Source organism: Dama dama, chromosome 10 (assembly GCF_033118175.1).
Source record: "Dama dama isolate Ldn47 chromosome 10, ASM3311817v1, whole genome shotgun sequence".
NCBI lineage: Eukaryota > Metazoa > Chordata > Mammalia > Artiodactyla > Cervidae > Dama > Dama dama.
Window position 1 is genome coordinate 33411290 of NC_083690.1, and position 24118 is coordinate 33435407.

At 41.6% G+C, this 24118-nt stretch overlaps 1 protein-coding gene across 7 annotated transcripts in view; it reads right to left on the reverse strand.

Moving 5' to 3' along the window:
• Window positions 1–2755: 2755 nt before the first annotated feature.
• The window catches only part of GTF2I (general transcription factor IIi), an 81224-nt gene continuing 59861 nt past the window's right edge, over window positions 2756–24118 (reverse strand). For 6 of the 7 annotated variants that reach the window (XM_061153389.1, XM_061153388.1, XM_061153385.1 and 3 more), the window contains 18 exons: window positions 22540–22723; window positions 21449–21507; window positions 17635–17706; window positions 16306–16489; window positions 15367–15425; window positions 14924–14998; window positions 13752–13853; window positions 12983–13048; window positions 12474–12657; window positions 10744–10802; window positions 10292–10372; window positions 9783–9866; window positions 9235–9418; window positions 7692–7720; window positions 5974–6015; window positions 5152–5193; window positions 4606–4681; window positions 2756–3895 (listed from right to left, as the gene is read on the reverse strand). In XM_061153389.1, coding sequence (XP_061009372.1) covers window positions 4623–4681; window positions 5152–5193; window positions 5974–6015; window positions 7692–7720; window positions 9235–9418; window positions 9783–9866; window positions 10292–10372; window positions 10744–10802; window positions 12474–12657; window positions 12983–13048; window positions 13752–13853; window positions 14924–14998; window positions 15367–15425; window positions 16306–16489; window positions 17635–17706; window positions 21449–21507; window positions 22540–22723 — 1565 coding nt within the window. In that variant the 3' untranslated portion in view covers window positions 2756–3895; window positions 4606–4622. Of the gene's footprint in view, window positions 3896–4605; window positions 4682–5151; window positions 5194–5973; window positions 6016–7691; window positions 7721–9234; window positions 9419–9782; window positions 9867–10291; window positions 10373–10743; window positions 10803–12473; window positions 12658–12982; window positions 13049–13751; window positions 13854–14923; window positions 14999–15366; window positions 15426–16305; window positions 16490–17634; window positions 17707–21448; window positions 21508–22539; window positions 22724–24118 lie in introns of those variants that run through there. The other variant, XR_009694477.1, reaches the window with a different exon arrangement.

The following is a 24118-nucleotide window of genomic DNA, read 5'->3' on the forward strand; positions in this document are numbered from 1 at the left end:
CCTCAAAATAAAACCACAAGGCAAGGGGGGTTGAAGGGTGGGATGGGGCAGGAGGGAGCTGACAAGCGAAACCTTTGTTGATCGGGGTTGGGGAGCTGGGAAGACAAGCAGCTTGGCTGTTTTTCATTCAGTTCGCAGGGATTTGAAGCCTGGGAGCTGCAGCAGCCAGGTTTAGCCACTGATTTGTCAGCCGGCCCCCATAACCTGAGGGACTTGGGACTTCAACAACCTGCTTTCACTATCTGCCCTTTCAGCCAAAGCTGGCAGTCATGAGAAGTTAACCGCCCCTCAGTACACGTGGGACTAAAACAGAACCCAAACCACAGGGGCTGGAGAGCAATTCTGTGGGGGCGTCTAGCCAGAAACCTGCACAGCCCCCTCTGTGCTCATCCGATTGGACTCAGGGCTGAGCAGAACGGGGACCCGAGCAGAACAAGGGGCCAGAGTTCGCCTCAGTTCCCCCCATCCTTTCCCCTCGTCCCTATCACAGGGAAACTGAGGCATCCGTGGAGAACACCACACCTTTCAAAATACACACACGTGGCTTCTTCCACTTAGGAGGGAAGGTGTCCAGAGGAGCGCTGTGCTGTGTGACAATCACGGTTCACTAATGGCTAAACCCACCAGCAGCTTGAGCTGATTCGGGTGGGGCTTGGGGTGTGGACACTGGAAGGGGCTGGTCTCTCAATCTTCCTCTCCAATGGACCTTTTTGGTCCCTGGTGGGGAGAAAAAAAAAAAGGCAGAAATGTTGCTGGAAGGATGCTCAGAGAGATGACCTACTTGCAAGCAGGACTGGCGGCCTGCTGGAGTAGACAGCTCTGTCCTGGGAACACTGGGCACCGTAGACCCAAGCCCAGTCCACGCTGAGGCCTCAGAGGGAAGACTGTGGCCACGGCCGGATTCTTGGTCTCCCTCCTCTTCTCTCAAGTCCCAGGTGACCTGGGCACATGATATGAATGCACTTCAGCTATCATAGACGATTTAGACCAATGAAAAGATAAAACATCTCTTGGGATGTGCTAACTGCTCAACAGGGTAAGCTTATGTGCACTGCACAGTCTGAGTGGCGGGAGGTGGATAAATGTGAAGATTTCTCTCGGAGGTGCCAGCGGCCCCGCCTGCAGCAGCCCTGCCGCCCACCCCGGGGCAGAAGCTGACCCAGAAACAGAGCTCGGCTCTCCCTGCCACCCAAGGCCCAGAGCCGGGCAAGAGGCTGTAAGCAGTCAGCCCAATTTCACCATCAGGGTCTAACAATCCTACAATGGTACACGCTTCCTTGGTTTTACTGTTGGAAACTTACTCAAGATCACAGCTGTCCAGAAACATAGCTTGGAGCTGGTCACAAAGCCTATGTCCCTGGTCATCCCTGATAAAATAATGTTGAGGCATCAGCCATCACAGGATCAGGACATCGTTTCAGAAACACAGGGTGCATTAGAATTACTGACAGGACCTATGTGAACTGTAGCTCGTGTTTCAGTCTGGTCCTCCAGGAAAGACCTTGGTGGGGCGAGTTTTACACCCCTTGCTCTCTGAAGAATCATGCTTTGTCAACTGTCTCATTTACGAAGGCAAAACCTATTTGCTAACATGTGCGGCGGAAGGCTTGCTCCTTAAGACGGTCCCTGGGCTCCACATGAGCAAGCCGGGGTGACCCCAGCCATTTTTAAACAAGCCTGTGGTGCTGAAACTAGGGCTCATCTGACCCCTGTAAGTGAGGAGGCATTGTGCCAAGGCAGTCACCTTGCCAGGAGAGGCTGTCCTGAGAGCCCCCCGACTGTGGGTGAGCAGAGTGAACGGGGGTGAGTGAAAACCTCTGGGAGACACAGTGAGTTAACAAAACAACTTCTTCCACCTCCACACTCTCTGCTCACAGACACAGCTTCAACTGAGATTCAACATTTCTTAAAGCAACCTGTAAGCTGTTCAGAGGTAGGATGGGACCAGACCGCATCTTTATACCTAAGTTAGGAGGAGGAGGATGCCACACTGATTCTGAGCTGTGGTCTACAATGCAGAGACTCATGTGCTCATTTTTAGCTATGAGAAACTTAAAAAATCCCCAAACATATGTGTATGCATAGATACAGAATTTTCATACTAGGGATATATATATACTTATACTGAGTAGGAAAGTACATCTCCTTCCAAGTCTGTGCTGCCACAAAATTTCTGTTAAAAGGGTTATGTGTACAAGCTAACTCCATTTACAAAGCAGCCTCTGGATGACCATGAATCCCCAGTGACTGGGATGGGAAGTGTGGTGGCGGCAGCGAGATGGGGCACACCTTGCCAGAAGACCTGAGAGGAACCCCGAGGCTCCACTGGAGCAGCTGTCTCCTCGGGGTGGTCGGCTGCTACGTTTATCAACAAATCGGATTGGCTTTCCCTGGGAAGTGTGGCTTTCCCACACTGGGAAGGGTCACGGAGAGGCAGAAGGCAATGTGGAGAGAATAGGAAAGACCTGGAGCCAGTGTTTTACATGGGAGGGGCTCACGCACGGGATGGCGCCATCCTGGGAGGGACTGACCTCAAACATCGCATGCAGTTGGCAGGTCACGGACAAAAAGGTGGGGGCTCCAGCCCCAGCTCAGACCAGAGGCACAGTGGTCTCAGATTCACCCCCGGCAGGGGTGTCCTAATGAGGCACGGAGCCTCTGGACAGCGGCGACCTGACCTCACCTCACAATCCGCCTACCGCCGAGCCACCCCAGGTTTCCCAACAGTCACGAAAACACTTTAGAAAGAAATGAGTTAGTGTGTGAAAGGCATGGATGGATTTTATTTATTACCCTATATCTACAATTTAATTTGAGGTAAAATATAAGCAACACATAAAAATGCCTATTTCTGCTACCATGTAATATAATTCTCCATTGTGAATATTGTGATAAAGCTAATGAAAACTCTATGCCATCACATACTCTAGCTTTTCGTATAGCTGGTATTTTACATCTCTTACTGTTGGTGAAATCTCAACACTTGTAAGATTCTCCTACAAATGGCGCAGAATGTCAGAGGGTGCCTGGTCAGCTGACTGACCCTCACCACCCACACTGGGGCCTCAGTGTCACTGGTTCAACCGCGGAGTAATGAAGGCAACGAAACGCCCCCCGCCCCGAGTTCTGAGCCGAGCTGGGGCAGTGTTCCAAGGAATTCCACGCCACGACTGGGCACACGGCAGTGAGGCTCGCCCCAACACTCACCCCTGACCTCAAACTTCGGGTACGCCATGCATTTTATTTGGATGAAAAGTAAATGCGGATGGAAGAGGTTCTCTGTATTCCATCTATAAGTCACACGCTGAGATTACCGACCTCTTACTTGGCTGTTAGCTGATCCTGATGGTTTTGTTTTAATGATGATAAAAAACATGAACCATGATAGAGAGCTTAGGAAAAGGTTTAGTCAAATATACAGATACTAACTGTTCACTCAGTCATTAAGGAGAGCCGTGAACAAAAGGATCATTTAAATGATTTTCTCCAATAGAAAAACTAAAGAGCTGAACTATATCACAGGGGTTTTCTTCACTGCCGAAGCTGAGATGTTCCAGTAGGAGATATCTTCACTTGATTGGAAAACAAACACCATCGCTGAAGGCTCTGCTGAATACGTAAAGAAGCTGATGAGCTCCACCCCTGTCATTTTCCCTGTCGTTTTTCCAGCACTGCTGTAAAATCCTTATAATACATTCCCAAGGAAACCAGCCATTCCAAATCTACAGTCACTCTGCTCTTTAATTCAATTCACAGAACTGCTGAAAAAGTAGACATTTCTATCTAAAAGTAGAAAAAAAGGTTTGTATAGAAGGTATTTCTGTTATACAAGTATATTACACAGCCTGGGGCAGTAACAGGTCCGAAAGCTCTTCTCACCCACTGATACTTTAAGCTAAAACAGGAGAGAAAACAGACAAGCGAGAAAACAGGTTAATCTGGTTATAGGAATTTATGATTTTCACTAATATCACAACTTAATTACCACTTCAGTCCAGGGACTGGAGGTACATGGCCCATTCCACGACCAAAAAAGTCTCCGTATAAAAAAACTATAGCTACAGGTGAGAGATAACTGTACCCTCTAACTATCATGAAAACAGTCAATGCTGGGGCTGAGTGAGGTTCCGCACGACATGAACACCAAGTTTCACTGACTCCTGGTCTAGGAATGCCCCTCCTGGAAAGTTTTAAGATGTTTGGAATGACTGGATCAGGCCGAATCACATGCACGATACACAATGGATTGTGCAGCTCGGCCAGACTCTGCAAATACTGTTACTGTGATTAGGGGAGAGTCAGTCTGGTGAACGCTGACTCAAAGTGCATCCAATGGCAAGGAGAGAATTAACCTACAGATCAAAAACAAAACACTTTCCATTGGAGGCAAAGTGCTTTAACATCTTCGCCTGATAGATCCAAGGAAAATCTCTATGCCTGAGCCTTCTAGCTCAGACCACCCAGCATGCTTATACCTGGTCCTCACGTGCCCCGAAGGTGGGGCCACTGTTTATGGCCGAAGCAGGGAAAACACTTCAGCTTACGAATATGCAGGAAGGTCCACCTAGACACTACACGCTGTCCTGGACACAGAAGCTGATTTACCCTAGGAGGGAAGAGTTCTACCACGTAGGGTCTGGTTCTTGCTTGATTTGGGAGTTTCCATCAGTCTCCTTTATTTCTATTAAGAAAAACAAAAGGGAACCGATTAACTGCACTATGAATGCAGATCTGCTTGATTATACATCTACTCATACCAAACTATTCATTACAACTCGACAGGATATTAAAAATGGTAGCAACTAGAGACTCTTCTCCAGCAGTTAAGCTCTAAATTGTGTTCCTTAGATTTTCAAAGTCACAAGCGCCTTATTAATTATGCATGTAAAGGACCCACACTAGCTGAATCTAGGTTATAAAGCAGGCATTCAACTATTTCAGAATTCATTAAGAGTCATTTGGGGAAAATGGAAGAAAAGAACCCATAAGTCATCTCTAAATACAATGCTTCTGGGCATAAACTACAAACCCACTTCACCCAGAAACCAAGGAACAAAACCACCACGTGGTTCCAAGTAAAGCGCTTCAAAACTACAATTAACCCTTTGTCTTTGGCACTTCAATTTTTGACAACCAGGCTACCCTTTTTACCTTCGGTTGCAGGAACCTCCAACTGGGTTGGCTCGGCTGATTCTGAAGAGAAACACATGAAGATTTTATTAAAATGCTGATCAAAAGTTGCCTTCAGTTATGTAAAAAGCCTACTGGGAGAAAGCTCTCTAGACATACACAAAGCCCCCATCTAGGATGAAACAATAGCCACAGATGTGGGGAATTAAAAACACAGTTACTCGACTGGACGGTCAAAAATCTGCTTTTCTGAAACCTGCCATCTCACACAATCAAAATCTTAAATAACAATCTTAACACAGGTCCAACAGGGAAGTAGAAGGTTCTTTATGTCTTTTTCCCCGTCCTTCTGCGGGATCCCTTTTAATGAAAGTCTTTCATTACTTTCAGTGAATCACGCAGCAGGCCTAAACAAACACTTGCTTCTGAGGAATTTTTAAAACTACAACACATGCATTTTCATCCAACAGTCTGGCTTAGAGCAACCATTAGAAATGAAGGGCATAAAGCACCAAAAGACACTTTCTCGTCACACAACCACACTCAACGCCACTGGTCTCAGGTTCCTGAGCTTGAGCTTGACGTGGGGAGGTGGAGCCAATGCCATGCGGTCCAGTTCTCAGTGAGGACCGACGGTGTGAGCCCACCTAGGCTTTCAGACAGAGGAGTCAAAGAGACCAAGTCTGCATGTGCTCGCGTGTGTGCACACATGTGGACACGTGTGCTGTGGAATTAACTTTACTTAGAGTTAGGTACACATTAGCATGTGAGGCCACAAAATTGATGTGATCTGGTTTACTGCATAAGCAGGAATATTTCCATGTTTTACCCTGCTTCATTTACCTTGGATCACTGGGCCTTCCGACTCATTCTGATCAACCAACTCTGAAAAGAAAGCAGATTCATTTAAGTAATAATGATAACACTGCTAAATTTGAAAAGCATTTTTGCATACATTCTCTAACCTGATGCTCCAACTCTGCTATAAGAGGCACTATTTTCCTTATGAGGAGGAGGGAACAAGGATTAAAAGTTGCGGTAGATACCATCCAAGTAACTAACTCATAGTAATTACCATAAAATTTTGTGAAATATTACCACCCAAGGAAAAGAACAAAAGTGAACACTTTGAACATATGGTAAAGGGGTAAGGAGGCATAAAATACACGTCTTTTGAAATTAAAAGTTACATGGAAGAGAGATGAATTGCAATCAAAAGTTTTCCAAAAAACAATACAAAACAAAAACCCCACACTTTATCATGGGGTTGGTCATTTAAAGATCCCTGGTGTTAATTAAAGCTGAATGCCAAAGATGACTGAAAAATGTATGAAGCAAGATTTCCTTTCATTCATTATTGACATCCCCAGATACTGACACACTTGGCCAAGATAGAGTATAATAAAAACAGAATCTATTAGAAAAGAACTAGTGGCTGGGGGAAATAGCAAATAAATACATTTTAGGATAAAATGAAACTCAAAACTGGGAGGCAGAAGAGATAAGACCAAATCCGTGACGGTGAAGGCAGGACAGCCAGAGAAGGCACTGAGAGCGTGAAGCCCGGCCGCGCGGCGGGGACGGGCACAGCAGCCGCGTGACGCAGCTCAGGCGGGGAGCCAGCAGCTCACAGGGCTCAGCTGCGCAGCGGGCACTGAGAACTCCTCAACACTTTCCCAACAAACACAGACGGACGCTCAAGAGTTGAAAGAATACCAGCTGGAAAAACTACTGAAATGCTAATGGTCTATCAGTTACGGATGACTGTCACTTTGGAAAATTTTTAACAAGAAAGGTAATAGAAGAACATAAAACATACTGGCATAATTGTTTCACACACAAAAAACCCCAACAACAACAACACACACACAAAAACCTGTTTAAAATGAGAGGAATATCGGGGAACTGGAAGAACACTTACACTTATTTGTGCAAGATTATCAGAGAGCCCAATGACTGCCAGACACAATGCCTCAATATTAACAGAAGCCGCTAAATCACGTTAGAAGACTTGCTTTTTCTAGCCCGGTAATCAGAAAATAATAGTAAAAGTACTAACAGTAAAAACAGGAATAAATGTAGATTGTGCTTACTGAACACATACTATAGATCAGGAGTCAACAAACTTCATCACAAAGAGGCAATGAGTAAATATTTTAGGCTTTGCAGGTTGCTCTGTTTTAATTTCTCAAGTCTGACATAAGAAAATGGGCCCATCAGTGTTGCATTAGAACTTTATATTTACACAGCAAGGACCTTGCTAGTCCCTGTGTCAGAGGCTTGACATACAATGTGTCATTTAAAATGTTCTAAAACTGCCAAAATGGGTACAAGTATTGTTACTATTTTATTACACGATTTTAAAAAGCGAAGCAACTTGCCCAATATCACATCCAGAACTTTCTGGACCAGTGCTTTATACTGAGGGCTAAAACAACAACTTTGAACGCTTACTGCTGGATTACACCTGTAGGTGTACATGCAGACCTGCATAAGCCCACCCCCTTTTCTCACATCCCAGAAAAGAAAAAAAAAAAAAAAAGACATCCAGAAATACTCACGGTTATTAATCACAAGTCCTGGAAATGGTCTAAAGAGAGAAACAGATGGTACAAGTGTTTTTTTTACTCTACAAGCATTTACATGTATATTTTTATTCAACTAACATTTAGCCCATGTTACTTATGTGCTAGAAAGACAAAAGCTGTCCACTACCATTTAATCTTCTACTTTTAAACGTACAAACAGATAAGTAACGATTAGGGCACATTATTAGAAAATGCTACAGGAAAGACAATAGGGGAAAAAATAGGAATAAAGTAAAGGGAAATAGAGTAATTTTAGTAAAATGACAAAAGGCTTTGGGAGGGTAATATATTAGCTATTTCTGAGTGTCGGTCCTAAGCAGACAGTGGGAATTGGACAGTGAATGGGTATACTTAATCACAGCTAAGTTCTGGGGAGATGGAGAGTGAAGGGAAAGGAGAGGGAGGGACGAACGGACAAAGCAGCATGGATATATATACGACCACGTGTAAACTAGACAACCCGTGGGAACTGGCTGTATGATGCAGGGAGCCCAGACAGGGGCTCTGGGACAACCTAGAGGGTGGGACTGGGGGGTAGAGGGGGGACGTGGGAGGGGACACATGTATACCTATGGCTGAGTCATGCTGATGTATGGCAGAAACCAATATCATATTGTAAAGCAACTATCCTTCAATTAAAAACGAATACATTAAAAAAAAAAAAAACACAACTATGTTTTCCACACACACACAAAAATAAATAAATAATAGGAAATTAGAGTAATTTTAGTGAAATGAGAAGACGTTTTGCGAGGATAATACATTAACTATTTCGGAGTGTTGGTCCTAAGCAGACAGTGGGAATTGACAATGAATGGGTATACTCAGTAACAGAGAAGTTTGGGGGAGGTGGAAAAGAAGCGTGAAGGGCCCTGGGAACTTCTACTCAGGTGATGGCAAAGAGGATGTGTGTAGCACTTAGTGACAAGCACACGTCAACGAATGGAATCCTCACGGTGCCGTGAGTGTGCAGGTGTAGCAACCATTCCTACTCTGTGGATAAGCAGCTCACACTCGCAGAGAGAACAACTACCATCTCACTGGACAGACAAGGAAACAGAAGTGACTTAGCACTGGATCCTTGTCTGACCTGAAGCCCAGGAAGAGATGCCTCAGGCAGGGGCTGGCAACAGTTTCCTGTAAAGGGCCAGACATAAATATTCCCAGACCACACTGCCTCTGTTCCAGCTACTTAATTTTATCACTACAATATGAAGGCAGCCACAGACAATATGTAAACAAGCAGGAGTGACTGGGTTTTAACAATACAAAAAAATAAAAACACATGGCGGGCTGGAGCTGGTCCACAGGTCATGGTGTGCTAACAACACCTTGCCTTAAAATCCAGAGAATTAAGAGTCAGCACAAGGACGAAAGAATCTCACAGTAACTAAAGGACTGTATTAGTTCATTTCATTGCACAGTAAACTTACTACAGAGGACCACATTTTGGAAGATGACTCGGCCTCAGTGATCTGCAGGTTCATTCTTATGACCAAGCAAGTCACTCACGTACCTAATGACTGTGAATTTAATGAACTCAGCAGAATCTAAGATCCTTCTCATGGAGCTGATTTCCAGATAGCTGGGGGCTTTGAATGACACTCCGGGGGGCATGCCATCAACCACCACACAGCCAGGGTTAATTGTGATTTTCCTGTAGGGAACCTTCACGGGGAAACCCATCCCAATGGCTTCACCTATAGTGAGACAAATGGCATAAAAGCAGAGAGTCCACCTTAGTGAGGGTTTACAGAAGCACAGATGACAACTACCTGAGCATAGTTCAGTTTTAAGATCTGAGTCAAAGTTTCCTGGCTTACTGCAAGTTGTACTACGCAAATGCCTGCATCCATGCTCAGTCACGTCTGACTCTTTGCAACCCTATGGACTGTAAAAGCCACCAGGCTCCTCTGTTCACGGGATTTCCCAGGCAAGAATATTGACGTGGGTGGCCATTTCCACCTCCAGGGATCTTCCCAACCCAGAGATGGAACCTGCGTTTCCTGATTGGCAGGCAGATGCTGAGACACCTGGAAAGCCATACGCAAATGTAAAACTTACCAAATTTTCGACTGAAGAGGTCATTAACTTGCTCTCTTAGCTGTCGAGCTTTTTCAACTTTTGACAGTCTTTCATTATCATCGTCTAAAAAGGTTAAGAGAAAGCTGTAACTTAACAATGCCATTTTAATACCAGATACATTTTTAGGTGCTTTATGTAATTTTATGTTTTGGGAATGTTTAAAAAAAATCAATCAAGCTTGAAATGATTTAACCGAACAATTTAATAATAGTACTAAACTGAAAAAGCAACAACATCATTCCAGCTATAAAGAGTTTTGCTTGCTGTTTCATACAAATTTTTTAAACACACTAGGCATCTGGATAGCCTACAGGTTTTAGCTCATGTTGAATCTAACAATTGCCAAGCACTGTTTATAGAGATAAACCGACATAGTGATGTATTTGGTTACAAATTTCTGCAGGGGTTAGGGAGACAACAGACAATGTGCAGTATATTCAATCTCCATGAAGCCCTAACAAGCTATAATTAAGGCAGAGCGATCATACCTGGAATTGTCACCTGAATGATGTTAAGGTCTTCAACCCCTGATGCAGTAGTATTAACATTGGGTGATGAATTGATTTTTCCTGAAAACGGAAACTTCAGATTAAATCATATACAAAATGTAATTAGATCTTCCCTAATGCTTACAATACAAACTAAAAAAGACCGTTTTTTAAGCCAACTTTGTTCCTCATGACATGTTTTCTTGTTCTGTGACATTGGGCTTCCTGAAAGATGCTTTTCATTTTTTGTCTTCCTCATGCTGCTTTGTAGAGCACCAGACATGTAGAGATCCTAAAGTTATTAAAAAACTTAAAAATTGTAAACCAGATACAACCCCGACTTTGAATGGACTTTCCAGGTTTTATTTCAACAGCTACTCTTGCAATAATTTTTAAAACTACTGCTGCAAAGTAAATGCCTGATAAAGTGTTTTCTGTAGCAAAATGCTTACTTGGAGGGCTCTTAGATGAGGAGGTGCTCTCCTTAATTGCAGTCTCAAACATTTCTGGCCTAAAAATAAGAGAAAAAGCATGTGTGTTAGTATTCCAATAGTAAAACATTAAAAATTAAACAGGCAAGATACTGAAAAAGCTAGTAACTTTCTATACATACACATTAATCTTAGCAGGAACAGAAATAACATGGATATCTAAAGGAAAACACACAAAAAGACTAACTGTAATTGTGATTTTAACATCCACCAAGCCCTATTTAGTTTAAATAGCTTCTTCCTATAGTTTCAATATATCCTGGAAAGATGCAATGCTAGACTTCAGAAGGAAACACTAGAGCTCTGCATGCAGGCAGCATGGAAATATAAAGACAGGCTGTGAAAAGTCAAGCACCAAGAGTCTTCTCTCTCTTGGGTCTTCCCTGGAGGTACTGGTTAAGACTTCAATAACAGGCTTCCAATACAAGGAACGCAGGTTTGATCCCTGGGTGAGGAACTAAGATCCCACATGCCTCAGTTCAGTTCAGTCCCTCAATCGTGTCCGACTCTTTGCGACCCCATAAACCACAGCACGCCAGGCCTCCCTGTCCATCACCAACTCCCGGAGTCCACCCAAACCCATGTCCATCGAGTCGGTGACACCATCCAACCATCTCATCCTCTGTCGTCCCCTCCTCCTCCTGCCCTCAATCTTTCCCAGAATCAGGGTCTCTTCAAATGAGTCAGCTCTTCGCATCAGGTGGCCAAAGTATTGGAGCTTCAGCTTCAACATTAGTCCTTCCAATGAACACCCAGGACTGATCTCCTTTAGGATGGACTGGTTGGATCTCTTTGCAGTCCAAGGGACTCTCAAGAGTCTTCTCCAACACCACAGTTCAAAATCATCAATTCTTCGGTACTCAGCCTTCTTTATAGTCCAATACTCACATCCATACATGACTACTAGAAAAACCATAGCCTTGACTAGATGGACCTTTGTTGTCAGAGTAATGTCTCCGCTCCTTTTTAATATGCTGTCTAGGTTGGTCATAATTTTCCGTCGAAGGAGTAAGCATCTTTTAATTTCATGGCTGCAATCACCATCTGCAGTGATTTTGGAGCCCAGAAAAATAAAGTCAGCCACTGTTTCCCCATCTATTTGCCATGAAGAGATGAGACCGGATGCCATGATCTTATGGCAAGGCCAAAAAGTAAAAATTAAACATTCAGTCTCTCTGAGGAAGCAGAGGCAGGGTCTTAGCCTCTAGAGACCCAGCTGAAAGTACAGAGGGTGGCCATTAATAAATAAATAAATCCTAAAATTCCTTTCAACTAATTTTGAACAACTGCTGGACACTGATACATATTTTATTAACTCCAGTTACTTTCATCTACTTCAGCTGTGCTGGTATAATTCACAGATCCCAAGCAAAAAGAAGAGAGATTTAAACTATTCTGTAAACTGGAGAAATAAAAAGGCTTTAGAACACTGAACCTCCACTTAACAATTCCAGCCGTATCAACCAGTAAAAACATGACTATAAGGAGACTTCGAAAAATCAAGTTGTCATCCCTCTGGTAAATCACAGCTCTCCTCTTTTGGCCACTTACAAAAATTTTGAAATATATACAAAAGTACAGCTTAAAGAGCTTCTCTGACTCTAGGGCCCCAAATATGAATCCACATGCCATCTCCCAGAGTCAAACTGTACCAACTCAGGGGGCAAGCTCGTTTCATCTTATTTCCTTACTTTTTAATGATGAACTTAATTTTGGCTTTGTTTCTGAGTATCTTCTCCAGCCTTGGAATGCCAAAAGTAGACGGTCGTCGGAATGGCACACCCTCGGGTAAGCCTTCCACATAAAAGTCTTCTGGGAAAGACTCAAATAACGCAAACGGCACTTTCACAGCTTGTTTAAGGCCAAGAGCTTCACCTAAAAAAACAAACACACTTACCGTTTCTCATATACATAATTTTCTAAAAAATTAAACCTTTAAAAAAAAGGCATTCAAACTACATTTTGTAGTTACTAAAACTATTCTTTAAAAAAAAAAAATCACATGAATTTTAATTTTAGAAAAATGCCTTCAATTTCTTGAAGAAATGTGGGAAAAACGATCAAATTCATGACTGCAAAGTCCACACACATCTGATAACAGTATTAAAATGCTGAACATTTTTACACTGATCACATTTTTCTATTTTATAAAAAAGCTACCTCATACTTTAATAACAGTAATACTTCAAAATAAACTTACCACATTTTTCATTGAAAAGATTTTCAACTTTCTGTTTTAGGTCTGTGATTTTGGCATTCCAGGCCTCTGCATGAAAAAAAAAAAAAAAAAGAAAAACGCAGAAAAAAAATGTTAGTAATAGTTACTAGTATACATCCAAGGTTAGGAACTTCAACATCTTCTTTTATTGTGCATCTTTTACTCAGGGCAAAATAAAAAATATATAGGTTTTCAACACAGTCTTGGTAACTATTCTAATCCTGATGCATTAATTTAACTGTTTTATTATATTACTGGAGTTCCCTGATGGCTCAGACGGTAAAGAGTCTGTCTGCAATGCTGGAGACCTGGAAAGGTCCATGGACGGAGGAGCCTGGTGGGCTACAGTCCATGGGGTCGCAAAGAGTTGGACACAACTGAGCAACTAACTTAATTTTAACTTATATTACTAATATGTCAGCTACAAATTAACAAAATAAACAAAGACCAAAATATGCCCCCCCCCCCCAAACAATTATAGTATCTACTCTGTGCCAGATACAGTTCTACCCTTTAGATGATATATATTTATCATCTTAAAAATCACCCTATGGCACAGGAAATAATGTTATCCCCATCTGTAAGTACTAGTGCCAGATCTGAACTCAATCTGGCTCTGTAGTCTTTGCCTTAAACTGTTAATATATACTAACTCACCAAATAAAAAACAGTGCAACTAGTAAAATAGAGTATTTTACTAATTCCTTTTACTTGAAGTAATGAAATCAAGAAAAATGAAGTATATATTTACCAAAGGAAAACTCTCTCCCTCGAGGCTTGAAGGGAACATTAGAACCATTCGTCTGGGTAGGGGTTCGAACGGCTGAGGTTTGAGGATTGTTGCTATTAGGGCCTAAAGCAGCACAAAAATCAAACAAACAAAAACATAGTCAGCACACACAATCACCTGCTAGTGACTTCTGTACAACCTGTGCTGGAAAAGTTGAGTCCAAGGAGGATATAAGCAGTCTGCAACGGAAAAGGCCACTGCTGTTGAGTTCTATAGACCTCTGTCCATTTTTCTACTTCCATCCCTACAATGAGGCATTTTCCCCCAAAACCCCATATAGCTTTCTGGCTGATATGAGGGACCTTCAGTTCACTTACTGACTCATCACACCATTTTGAAGCCACTGGTCTCTTATGTTTGCTTTTATGTTTTTCTTTCAGCCTCTGAACATAAATACAACTTTAGACACAAGTATATCATCTCCACTATGAAGCTCTCCTTTGGATTCTCTAGCTAGTTTTGACATATCTTTTCTTTGAATTCTAAGAAATACACAGAAACAATGTTACGGGTTCTGAGTTGTTTTCCACTAAAAGCCTGACTAGGGCCTCAGAATTCAATAAAATATGAAGATTCAACATTCTAATCTGTAATTACTTCAAGCTACTGAATAAAAACCAAAGCTTTCTTAAATGGCATAGTGATAAAAGCAAGGTATTTCTGGAGAAGCTGGATCTATCCACCCCATCACCCTGAAGGCAGGTCAAAAGCGCTTTTCATTAACCCATCACTGCCCTTGTACATGAATATTCAGAGTGGCATTACTCATAAATAGCCAAGAAGTAGTACAGCCCAGATGTCCATCAGGTGATGAATAAATAAACAAAATGCGGTACACATCCACACAATGGAATATTACTCAGCAATAAAATGGAGGACACTCATTAGGATGACTATTATCTAAAAGCAGAAAATAACAAGTAGTGGTGAGGCTGAGGAGAAATTTCATCTTCTACTTGAAACTGTTTAGAAACATTGAGAAATCTAGACTTACCACAGGTAAGCTTTCCACACCTGAAACATGTTTTGTGAAGGCCCATTTTCCTAAAAATGTCAATAACTAGAATGAAGAAGCAAAAGCTGTAATCAGTGAGCTGGAGAGTGGACAGAAACGGACCACAGAGCAATCTCACCTTCCACAGTGACCTCAATTTCAGGAACTTTCGAATTACTCCCAGGGCTTCGTGGTCTTTTCGGGGACTGCAAAGCTGTAAAGTAAGCATATACCATTTCTTTTGGATATTGTAAAAAAATCCATAACGAAGTGCTCTATAAAAGCAGAGTAGTGAAATTCACAGTTTGGCTCTTTTCAAAGAAACCTGAAGAGTTAAACTGATGGTATAATACTCCACATGAGTCTCAACAAAGCTGTGGACACATGAATGAAGGATGACTGCAATATGAAACTGCCAATGAAATGTTTACTTTTGGGGTTGGGGGGGCCAGGAATTAAATAAAATACCTTAAAAATCTCAAAAACAAATCAAAAAGCCACCCCCCCACACACAAATATCTGCCAGGGACTCAGCATGTTTTAACACACCAAAGTATAATAAAGATATACATAATCTCTTACCTTTAGTGTTTATTTTACTAGCCATTCCAGGAGGTAAGTAGGAAATAACTAGTTCAGGTCTAGAGAGAAAACCAAGAAATGTTACAGTGGCCAGTATAATATTGGTCTTCACAGCTAGTAAAACTTGTGATGACCAATTTTTTTTTAAATGATGGTGAATACAAAATAACTCTGTAAGGCAAAAATAATCTCTATCATTGTTGACAAAAAAAAAAAAAAAAAAAAAAATTCACTTTTCCTTCCCAGGACTAGCTGCTAAAAGATTTTAGAAAGAGCAAATGACTTCTTTCGTGATAGCTCAGTTGGTAAAGGATATGCCTGCAATGCGGGAGACCCCAGTTTGATTCCTAGGTTGGGAGGATCCCCTGGAGAAGGGAAAGGCTACCTACCCAGTCCAGTATTCTGGCCTGGAGAATTCCATGGACTATACAGTCCATGGGGCGGCAAAGAGTCAGACACGACTGAGCAACTTTCACTTTCATGAAAATGAAAACTAACTAATAGGAGTTTAGTTTCTTCAGCTCCTGAAATTTTGCAGACATACAAATGAGAAACTTAATTGTTGAAATTCAGTTGCCCATAAGTTTAACCAGGAATAAACAGAGCACATTAAAAATTAGCACTTTCTTTCTTCCTTCAAGTATCTATGGATAAGATACTCATAGACATCATAGCATCTCTCAGCTAATGTCAGCACCACCGCTGCGAGGCAAGTACAACTCTCCTTGTACTGATGAAGAAAATCAAGGGGGAAAAAAAAATCAAGTGCAGATTAAAGAACAGCAGCAATGGACAAGGTGAGGTCCCAGGCTCATGCTACACCTTCTATCATGGACCTCAAAGGCTTAGCCATAACCTGAGGTTAGAGAAGATTTTCAATAGAAATACAACTTAATTGCCTAAATTCCAGAAAGGATTGCAATGGCAAAGAGAACTTACTTTTTAACAACAAACTTGATTTTATTACTTCCACGGACAATCCTTTCCAGTCGTGGAATTCCAAACCAGGTAGGGCTTCGAAAGGGAATTCCTTCTGGCAAGCCCTCTACATAAAGGAACTCGGGGTTTGATTCAAACACCGGGTATGGTACTTTTACTGCCTCTGTGAGTCCAAGAGCTTGAGCTGAAAGTGTAAGAGAAACATAACTTACAAAAGGTAAAATTTTATAGATAATCTTTTACTTTTGTCTGACAGCAGTCTCTTTTTATGCTTTTATTATCTGTATTTTTAAATTGTGATACAATGAACATATAACAGTATGTTAGTTTCAAGTGTATGGCATAATGATCTATTTGCATATATTCTCAAGTGATCACCACAGTAAGTGTAGTTGACATCTGTGCACTCTCAAATACATTGTGCCAAAGTTCCCAACAATCTAGCAATTCCACTTAACATTGTAGGTATTTTACTTAGTACATTGGGGAAAACTGAAGAACAAGCCTAAAAAAATAAGGGGAACATTTTAACACTTCGAATCAAAGGGATAATTAATTGTCCCTTTGGACAGGACAATCAATTATCCCCACAGGACAATCAAAATTGTCTCTGTGCTCTGGGAGGAAATGAACTACAGCCATATGGCAAGTACCTAGCCCTTGAACCCAGCATCTTGTTTAAAAGATAAGAGGGAATTCCTTGGTAGTCCAGAGACTAGGACTGTGCGCTTTCACTGCTGAGGGCCTGGGTTTGATCCCTGGTCAAGGAACTAAGATCCCACATGCCAAAGGTAAGAGGTGAGCAAGAAGATGTGCCTGAGCAGACTGGTCAAGTGTACTGAAGGCTCCTGACCCAGGACACAAATGTTAATATCAGATATTAAATCAATGATGGCAATGTCCCGGAAATACTGGGACCACTCTACTCCTTCCTTCCTTCTCCATGAGACACACCCAATCAACTGAAACACTTGCTGAGCCTCGTCAGAATCCTCCAGACAGCACTCCAAGAAACCACTGTCAACAAATCGACGCTGAAACAGATGATCAAACCCATGTGTCACGTGGTGCCAGCCAGGTCACAGGTACAGACAGCGGGACTGAGATCCCTCCCACGACCTCCCACACTCTCCCGCTCTGATACACAAGAAATCGGGAGTCCGGGGGACAGAAGGTAACGTGCTCAGTTTAAGCAGCCAATGTCAGAGCGGAAAGAAAGTCAAACCCAACTTCTGAGAGCTTCCCTCTTTAGGTCCTGAACTGCTAAAATGTTCATAAAGAACACTGCCTTTCATTAACATTTTAAAACTAAGACTAGGTTTTACTTACCAAATTTCAAGTTAAAAATCTCTTCCACTTGCTTCCGTAGCTTGGTAATTCTGACATTCCAATCTTCTTTGACTAGAAAGCAAAAATGAATCAAATTAAGCATGTCCTTTATGGGTGCTGACACAAAATCAGATTGGATGCTATTCTTTCCAGTGGCCATTTTTTAAAACCTGAGATGTAATCAGCATATTACACTGTAACAGTTTCAGGTGTATATCCAGGGACACTCTTCATACAACTTTTCTTAAGAGCAAAAACTTCCATTCATAAGGAAAAGAACGATTTCCTGTACTTGTCAAGAAGTTCAGGGAGATAGAATTCCAATTTAAGTGCACAATGTAGGCAAAGAAGAACTTGTTCAGAAGCATTTAGAATGAATAGTTCTTAAACATTCCTCCTTGGAGATACATCGAAGACCCCTCTCAAGAGTAGGAGGACCACCTGTATAAGGACCCAGGACCCCGTACCAGGTTCAACTAGAGGAGCTTCAATTGTATTCGCTTTTCTAAACAGATATTCCTTGTTTTATTGAACACATGTATGCCTACAGATTTACACAAAGGAAAACCTCACTCATCACAGCAAGAAATGAATGATAAAGTGGGAAGGCAAACTAATACAGCCACTATGGAGAACAGTGTGGAGATTTCTTAAAAAACTGGAAATAGAACTGCCATATGACCCAGCAATCCCACTCCTGGGCATACACACTGAGGAAACCAGATCTGAAAGAGACACGTGCACCCCAATGTTCATCACAGCACTGTTTATAAAAGCCAGAACATGGAAGCAACCTAGATGCCCATCAGCAGACGAATGGATAAGGAAGCTGTGGTACATATACACCATGGAATATTACTCAGCCGTTAAAAAGAATTCATTTGAATCAGTTCTAATGAGGTGGATGAAACTGGAGCCCATTATACAGAGTGAAGTAAGCCAGAAAGATAAAGAACATTACAGCATACTAACACATATATGGAATTTAGAAAGATGGTAATGATAACCCTATATGCAAAACAGAAAAAGAGACACAGATGTACAGAACAGACTTTTGGACTCTGTGGGAGAAGGTGAGGGTGGGATGTTTCGAAAGAACAGCATGTATATTATCTATAGTGAAACAGATCACCAGCCCAGGTGGGATGCATGAGACAAGTGCTCGGGCCTGGTGCACTGGGAAGACCCAGAGGAGTCGGGTGGAGAGGGAGGTAGGAGGGGGAATAGGGATGGGGAATACATGTAACTCCATGGCTGATTCATGTCAATGTATGACAAAACCCACTGCAATGTTGTGAAGTAATTAGCCTCTAATTAGCAATAAAAAAAAAAAAAGAATGATAAAGTGATTAGGGAGGTGTCACTGAGCACTAGTCACATATGTAATCTGGTTTATTTCCTTACCCTTTATTTGTAAGACAACCACATCCCTTTAAATACAACATAAAAATACAGAAAAAATAAGCTGTTAGGAAAGATAAGTAGGGTTATCACTTGGACAGATTATCGGAGCTTGCTTGGTGGAGGGGAGGATGCAGAGGATGGAGGTGAACCTGGGGACAGTGGAGGATGCTTGGAGGTGTTAGATGAGGAAGGAGGGTAAGAGACAGTAATTTAGACAAAAGGGCAGAGAGCGCATGAGCCATCCCACGAGCGAAAGTCAGCCACGTCTGTGGGAGAGGCGGCGGGAAACGCTGGAGAACTTCTAAAAATACTCTCAAGGTTGGGAGCCTCAGAAACTCTTCCTTTTCCTCTACTTTTACCAAGAAGGTACTTTAAAACCTTTTCTTTAAAAGAAAACCTAGCATCTCAAGGGTTTAATATGGTAACTCAGCCATTCAACTAGACGGAGTCAGTATGGTATAAAGCAAATCGGAACATTACTATACCAATCGGCAGTCTCCCTTCTCCAAGGTCAAGGGCATCTGTCAGCTGGGTGCTCCCCTTCTGCCTCACCCTGCACTTCCTCCTCTGGTATTTCTACGCTAATACAAACAGGTCTCTGCACCACTCCACACAAGCACCAACTGCCTTCTCTTTCTTCCCCTGCAAAGCTCAATTCCCTGGCCAGTGCCACAACTTTCTCACACGAGACAGCTCCCTTTGCCCAACCTGAGAACCGCGCTGACGTGTGTCTCAGCCATAGCTGTCACCCAGGAGTCGGGCAGACGTCTCTGACGGCAGTGACTGACACTTTCTCTGTCAGTTACTCGAGGACCTGAATCAGCCTGGCAAGACTAACACTCAGGGCACTGGCAGACCAAATACCATTTTGTAGGAATGAAGAAGGACAAGCTTTGATTCTTTCCAAGGTCGTCCACGAAAGGCCGAAGGCCAAGTTCTGTTAATGACTGGGAGAACGGAGTGCCTTCAGATACAAGGCCTGTAACTGTCTATGCCAGAAAACAGCAGATCAAGTACTGCTGAAACTATTACTTAATCCTCAGAGTAACTTCTGTGGTGCCTACAGATTGTTCCAATGATACATGGTCAACATCCTCAGTGCACAATCACTATGAGAAATGCTCCTAATAAAATCAGTCATCACAATAATCACAAGCTTGACCTTGAGGTCTGTCTTGAGAAATGAAGACTCACACATAGACTTCCATCACATTCAGACTAATGCATACCACAGCTCTACCTTTGGGAATATTTCTGTTTGCATTACGTTGCTTAGTAAAGTCTCTGTCACATCCAGTCTTCAATTTGTCACCAATATCTTGTTTCTTTGCCTAAGTCAAATGCATTCTGAAGAGCTTGCTGGACTGATGAAGCTGCATTCAATCTGAAAAATTAAGCATCACCTCTTCTCCCTGGCAGAATTCTGGGCACAGGATGGTCTGTTTCCCTAGCATAGTTTTTTTTTTTTTTTCCAAATATTTCTCATGCTGTGATGAACACAAAAAGATTATACCATCTGTTTAGCATACTGATGACTTTCACCAGTTGCACCTAGGTACCTAAAACTCAAGAATCAGTACTTTAGTACAGACAAATAACCCACTTTGTACAGCAGTTAACCTTAGCATTTACGAGAACAATTAACTGCAAAAACGAAATAAAGAAAAAGAAGGAATGGGAAAAGATTTAACAACAAAAATTCAGAAGAACCACTATTGGTTCTTAGCAACAGAAGCTCCTAAGGTTGCAGAACCTACAGAACCTAATAAGCAGACCTACATGTTATCTGACATTATGAAATGAAAAATAAAAACATCAGAAAGAAAGAAAGGCACCGTTATATACCTCAGATAAAGAAAACAAAACCGTTCTGACAACTGAGACTGAGACTTTAAAGCTCTTTTCTGTTGGGCAGGATGTCAGTGCGGCTGCTGCAATCACAGTATCTGTCATTTTAAAACCAAAGTCCTTGTGAAAAGATGAAGGTCTAAATCTCATGGTCTGGCCCATTAGCCACGTGTGGCAGCTGTGTACTTGAAATGTGGTCACCTGAATCAGGCTGTGCTGGAAGTATACAATACACACCAGAGATTCAAACAAAGGATGTAAATAAATGAAATGAAAAGTGTAAACCAACCCACCATGTACAAATTTTACATGACATACATGGCTTGCATTTGTGACACGTTATATTTCTACTAAACACCATGGGTCTAAATTCAAAGCTCAAGTTTGTCCCAAACTGCTATGTTCATCTTGATAAAACAAGGAGTGCCTGTGCCGATCTTCTAAGAAACGTTTTTTTGAGTGGAAGGGAGAAAACAGCAATTCTATGGCTTTAAAAGTTTAATGAAAGCTTAGAAACTATTTGATTTACAAGGTTTTAAAAAGGATATCACAACTTTCTTACCTGGTGTATTCGTTCTGGGCTGAGTAACTTCAGTAGTGCTGTGTGTCAGAAGCTCCGGTCTGTAAAAATATAACTGGTGTCAAGATGAGAGCATTTAAGACCGCCTTTACTTCCCATATGCTTCATTCTACCTTCATCTGCACTGAATAAAAAATTACCTTGATGACTTTAGATTATTTTGAAAATAGCAATTTACAAAGATTCAGGTGGGACCACCTGTATGTCCTCAAAGGCATTTTAAGCTAACTTGTGGCAAAACAGTTTTGTTTGATCCCACCCCAGTTCAACCTCGGGTTTCTATCCTTCAGGTGAACTAGAGTACAATACAGTTCGATGTATCTGGCTTTGTCACCCTGAAGCTTGTCCCAACAAATAGATACGCAAATGTACAACTCCAATTAGCAAGCAAATTCTACCTCAAGGACAATTCTTTTGTATTAAATGGTCATTCTGCTCCCATACTCTGCCCTCAAATTGTCCATTTTGCTATCTTCCAAACTCAAGCCAGAGTGACCCTTTTAAGATCCAGTTCAAATTGTTTTAAGAGGAATCAGCTTTAAAACCTCTTCAACTCTTCACTGACTGTACAGGACATAAAGCGAGGCTTCCTCCCCAGGGCCATTCTCAGTGTCTAATGGCCTCAAGGGCATCACTCCCTTCCACACAGACTGTGTGGTTATCTGAATATTCAAGGCCATCTGACACCTCCCTGCCCTGACCTACTTATGCTATTTCCTTCATTTGAACCCCCTTTCTTGCATCCTCTGTGCAAAGTGAACCATCTGCATGCTACCCTCGCCCTATTTCCCAAAGCTGACACTTTTCTGTATTGATCGATGCAATAAGGCTCCCAAGGACGGAGTTTCTGTTGGATCCAATTTTGTATATCTGGTGCCTGGTACTACAGAGACACCTGCTTGAAAACCGAATCTAAATGTAATACCTCAGGTTTTTTTTGTTTTGTTTTGTTTAATACCTCAGTTTTAAATATGGAGAGTAAAGTCCAATTGGGAGGGGGAAAAGCCCATATTTATGAAACTAACTTTTCTTAAAGACAACATGAAATATGTTTCTGCAAATTATAATCCTACCTTTTAATAACAAATTTAATTCGATTGCCCACTTGAATAATTTTTTCCAGCCTTGGGATCCCATACCACGAGGGACTTCTAAAAGGAATGTTTTCTGGTAGTCCTTCCACGTAGAGGTCATTAGGGTGTGCTTCAAATTTCTGGTAAGGTACAGCCTTAGCTTCGGTGCTCCCTAAGGCTTCAGCTTTACAAAAGAAAAGCAATTCAGAAGACTGGAGACTATATTTTTTAAAAAATCCATAATAAAGGACATGTCAACTTTTTAAAAAGCATCTTTAAAATGACCTTAACAATCACTGAATACAAAAACGGGAATATGGGAATGCATCTTACTATTCTGTTTCTGAACAGGTGCAGCAGTGACACTTTAAAATGTGAAAATGTAATTACTAATTCAACTTTAAAGCCACATTCAAACAGAGGTGTAACAAAAAAGAATCAATTTACAAAATATCGGCATTTATAGGTGTCCCTTGTATTCTGTGTGTTAAATATTTTATAATCTGATGGTTGAAAAAAGAGTGCCTTCTTGAAGAATCTGTATTTTTTTTACTCTCACTTTGACTTTCCTCTCAAATTCAAACACCTTCTGCCTTAATTCCTTCCGTCATTTCATCAGTACCAAATCTGAACGGCTCTACTATATTGTAGGATCCCGACAACATAAGTAAGGAGTGTGTATTTGAAAAACCAAACACAATGTAATTTAGATCAGAGCTGTTTAAAGAAATATTACCTCTGAAAACATGGTGAAGGCGTTCACACTCACACCTGGGAGTAATATTTATTACAGTTACTCTGCCAAATATAACAATAAAGGACACAATCTTAATTCTAACAAAACTTCTTATAAAATAAAAAAGAACCAACTTGTTGGCGCTAAGAAACAGCACAAGTTACAGAAAGGGGGAAGGTCAAGTGCATTAGCTTTCATCTCATCATGAACAAGGTTTCCTCTATATTAAGTAACCTTTCCCATCTCCCTAGTCATTCTGCTTAATTTTGCTTAATTTTTTCCTGAACACTTAACACTTTCTAATATACTACATATTTACTTGTTGCTTTGCTATGCATACCACCCTAATCTATAAACGAATCCTTGGGGAGGGGGGAAGCACTCACTGTCTTCTGTGGGGCTGAGTTCTCAGCACCAGACACACAGGGGTTCAAGGTGCTGACCTGCAGTGTAACTTTTGTTTGATATGATGGACAATCTTAAGTTTTCCTCTTTCCTTGTCAGGAGCCTTGAAGAAAGCAACAATTCTGCTGGTGTCTCTCTCTCTAAAGTTTAAGTACAGGCCAGGAGCAGAATTTTGTTGCTTGCAATGTAACAAGATATAAACTCTCATCCATTTTCTAAATTTCTCATTGGAGGATAACTGCTTTACAATGTTGCATTGGTTTCTGCCCTACAGCAACTCAACTCAGCCTGAAGTATAAACATATCCACTCCCTCTGAAGCCTCCTTCTTCCCCCACCATCTCACACAAACTCTTACCTATTTTCTTAGCTCAGCTATAATGCCAAAATATTTTCTACTGGCCAATTTTTCTTTCTGTGACTCTACTATCGCACCCAC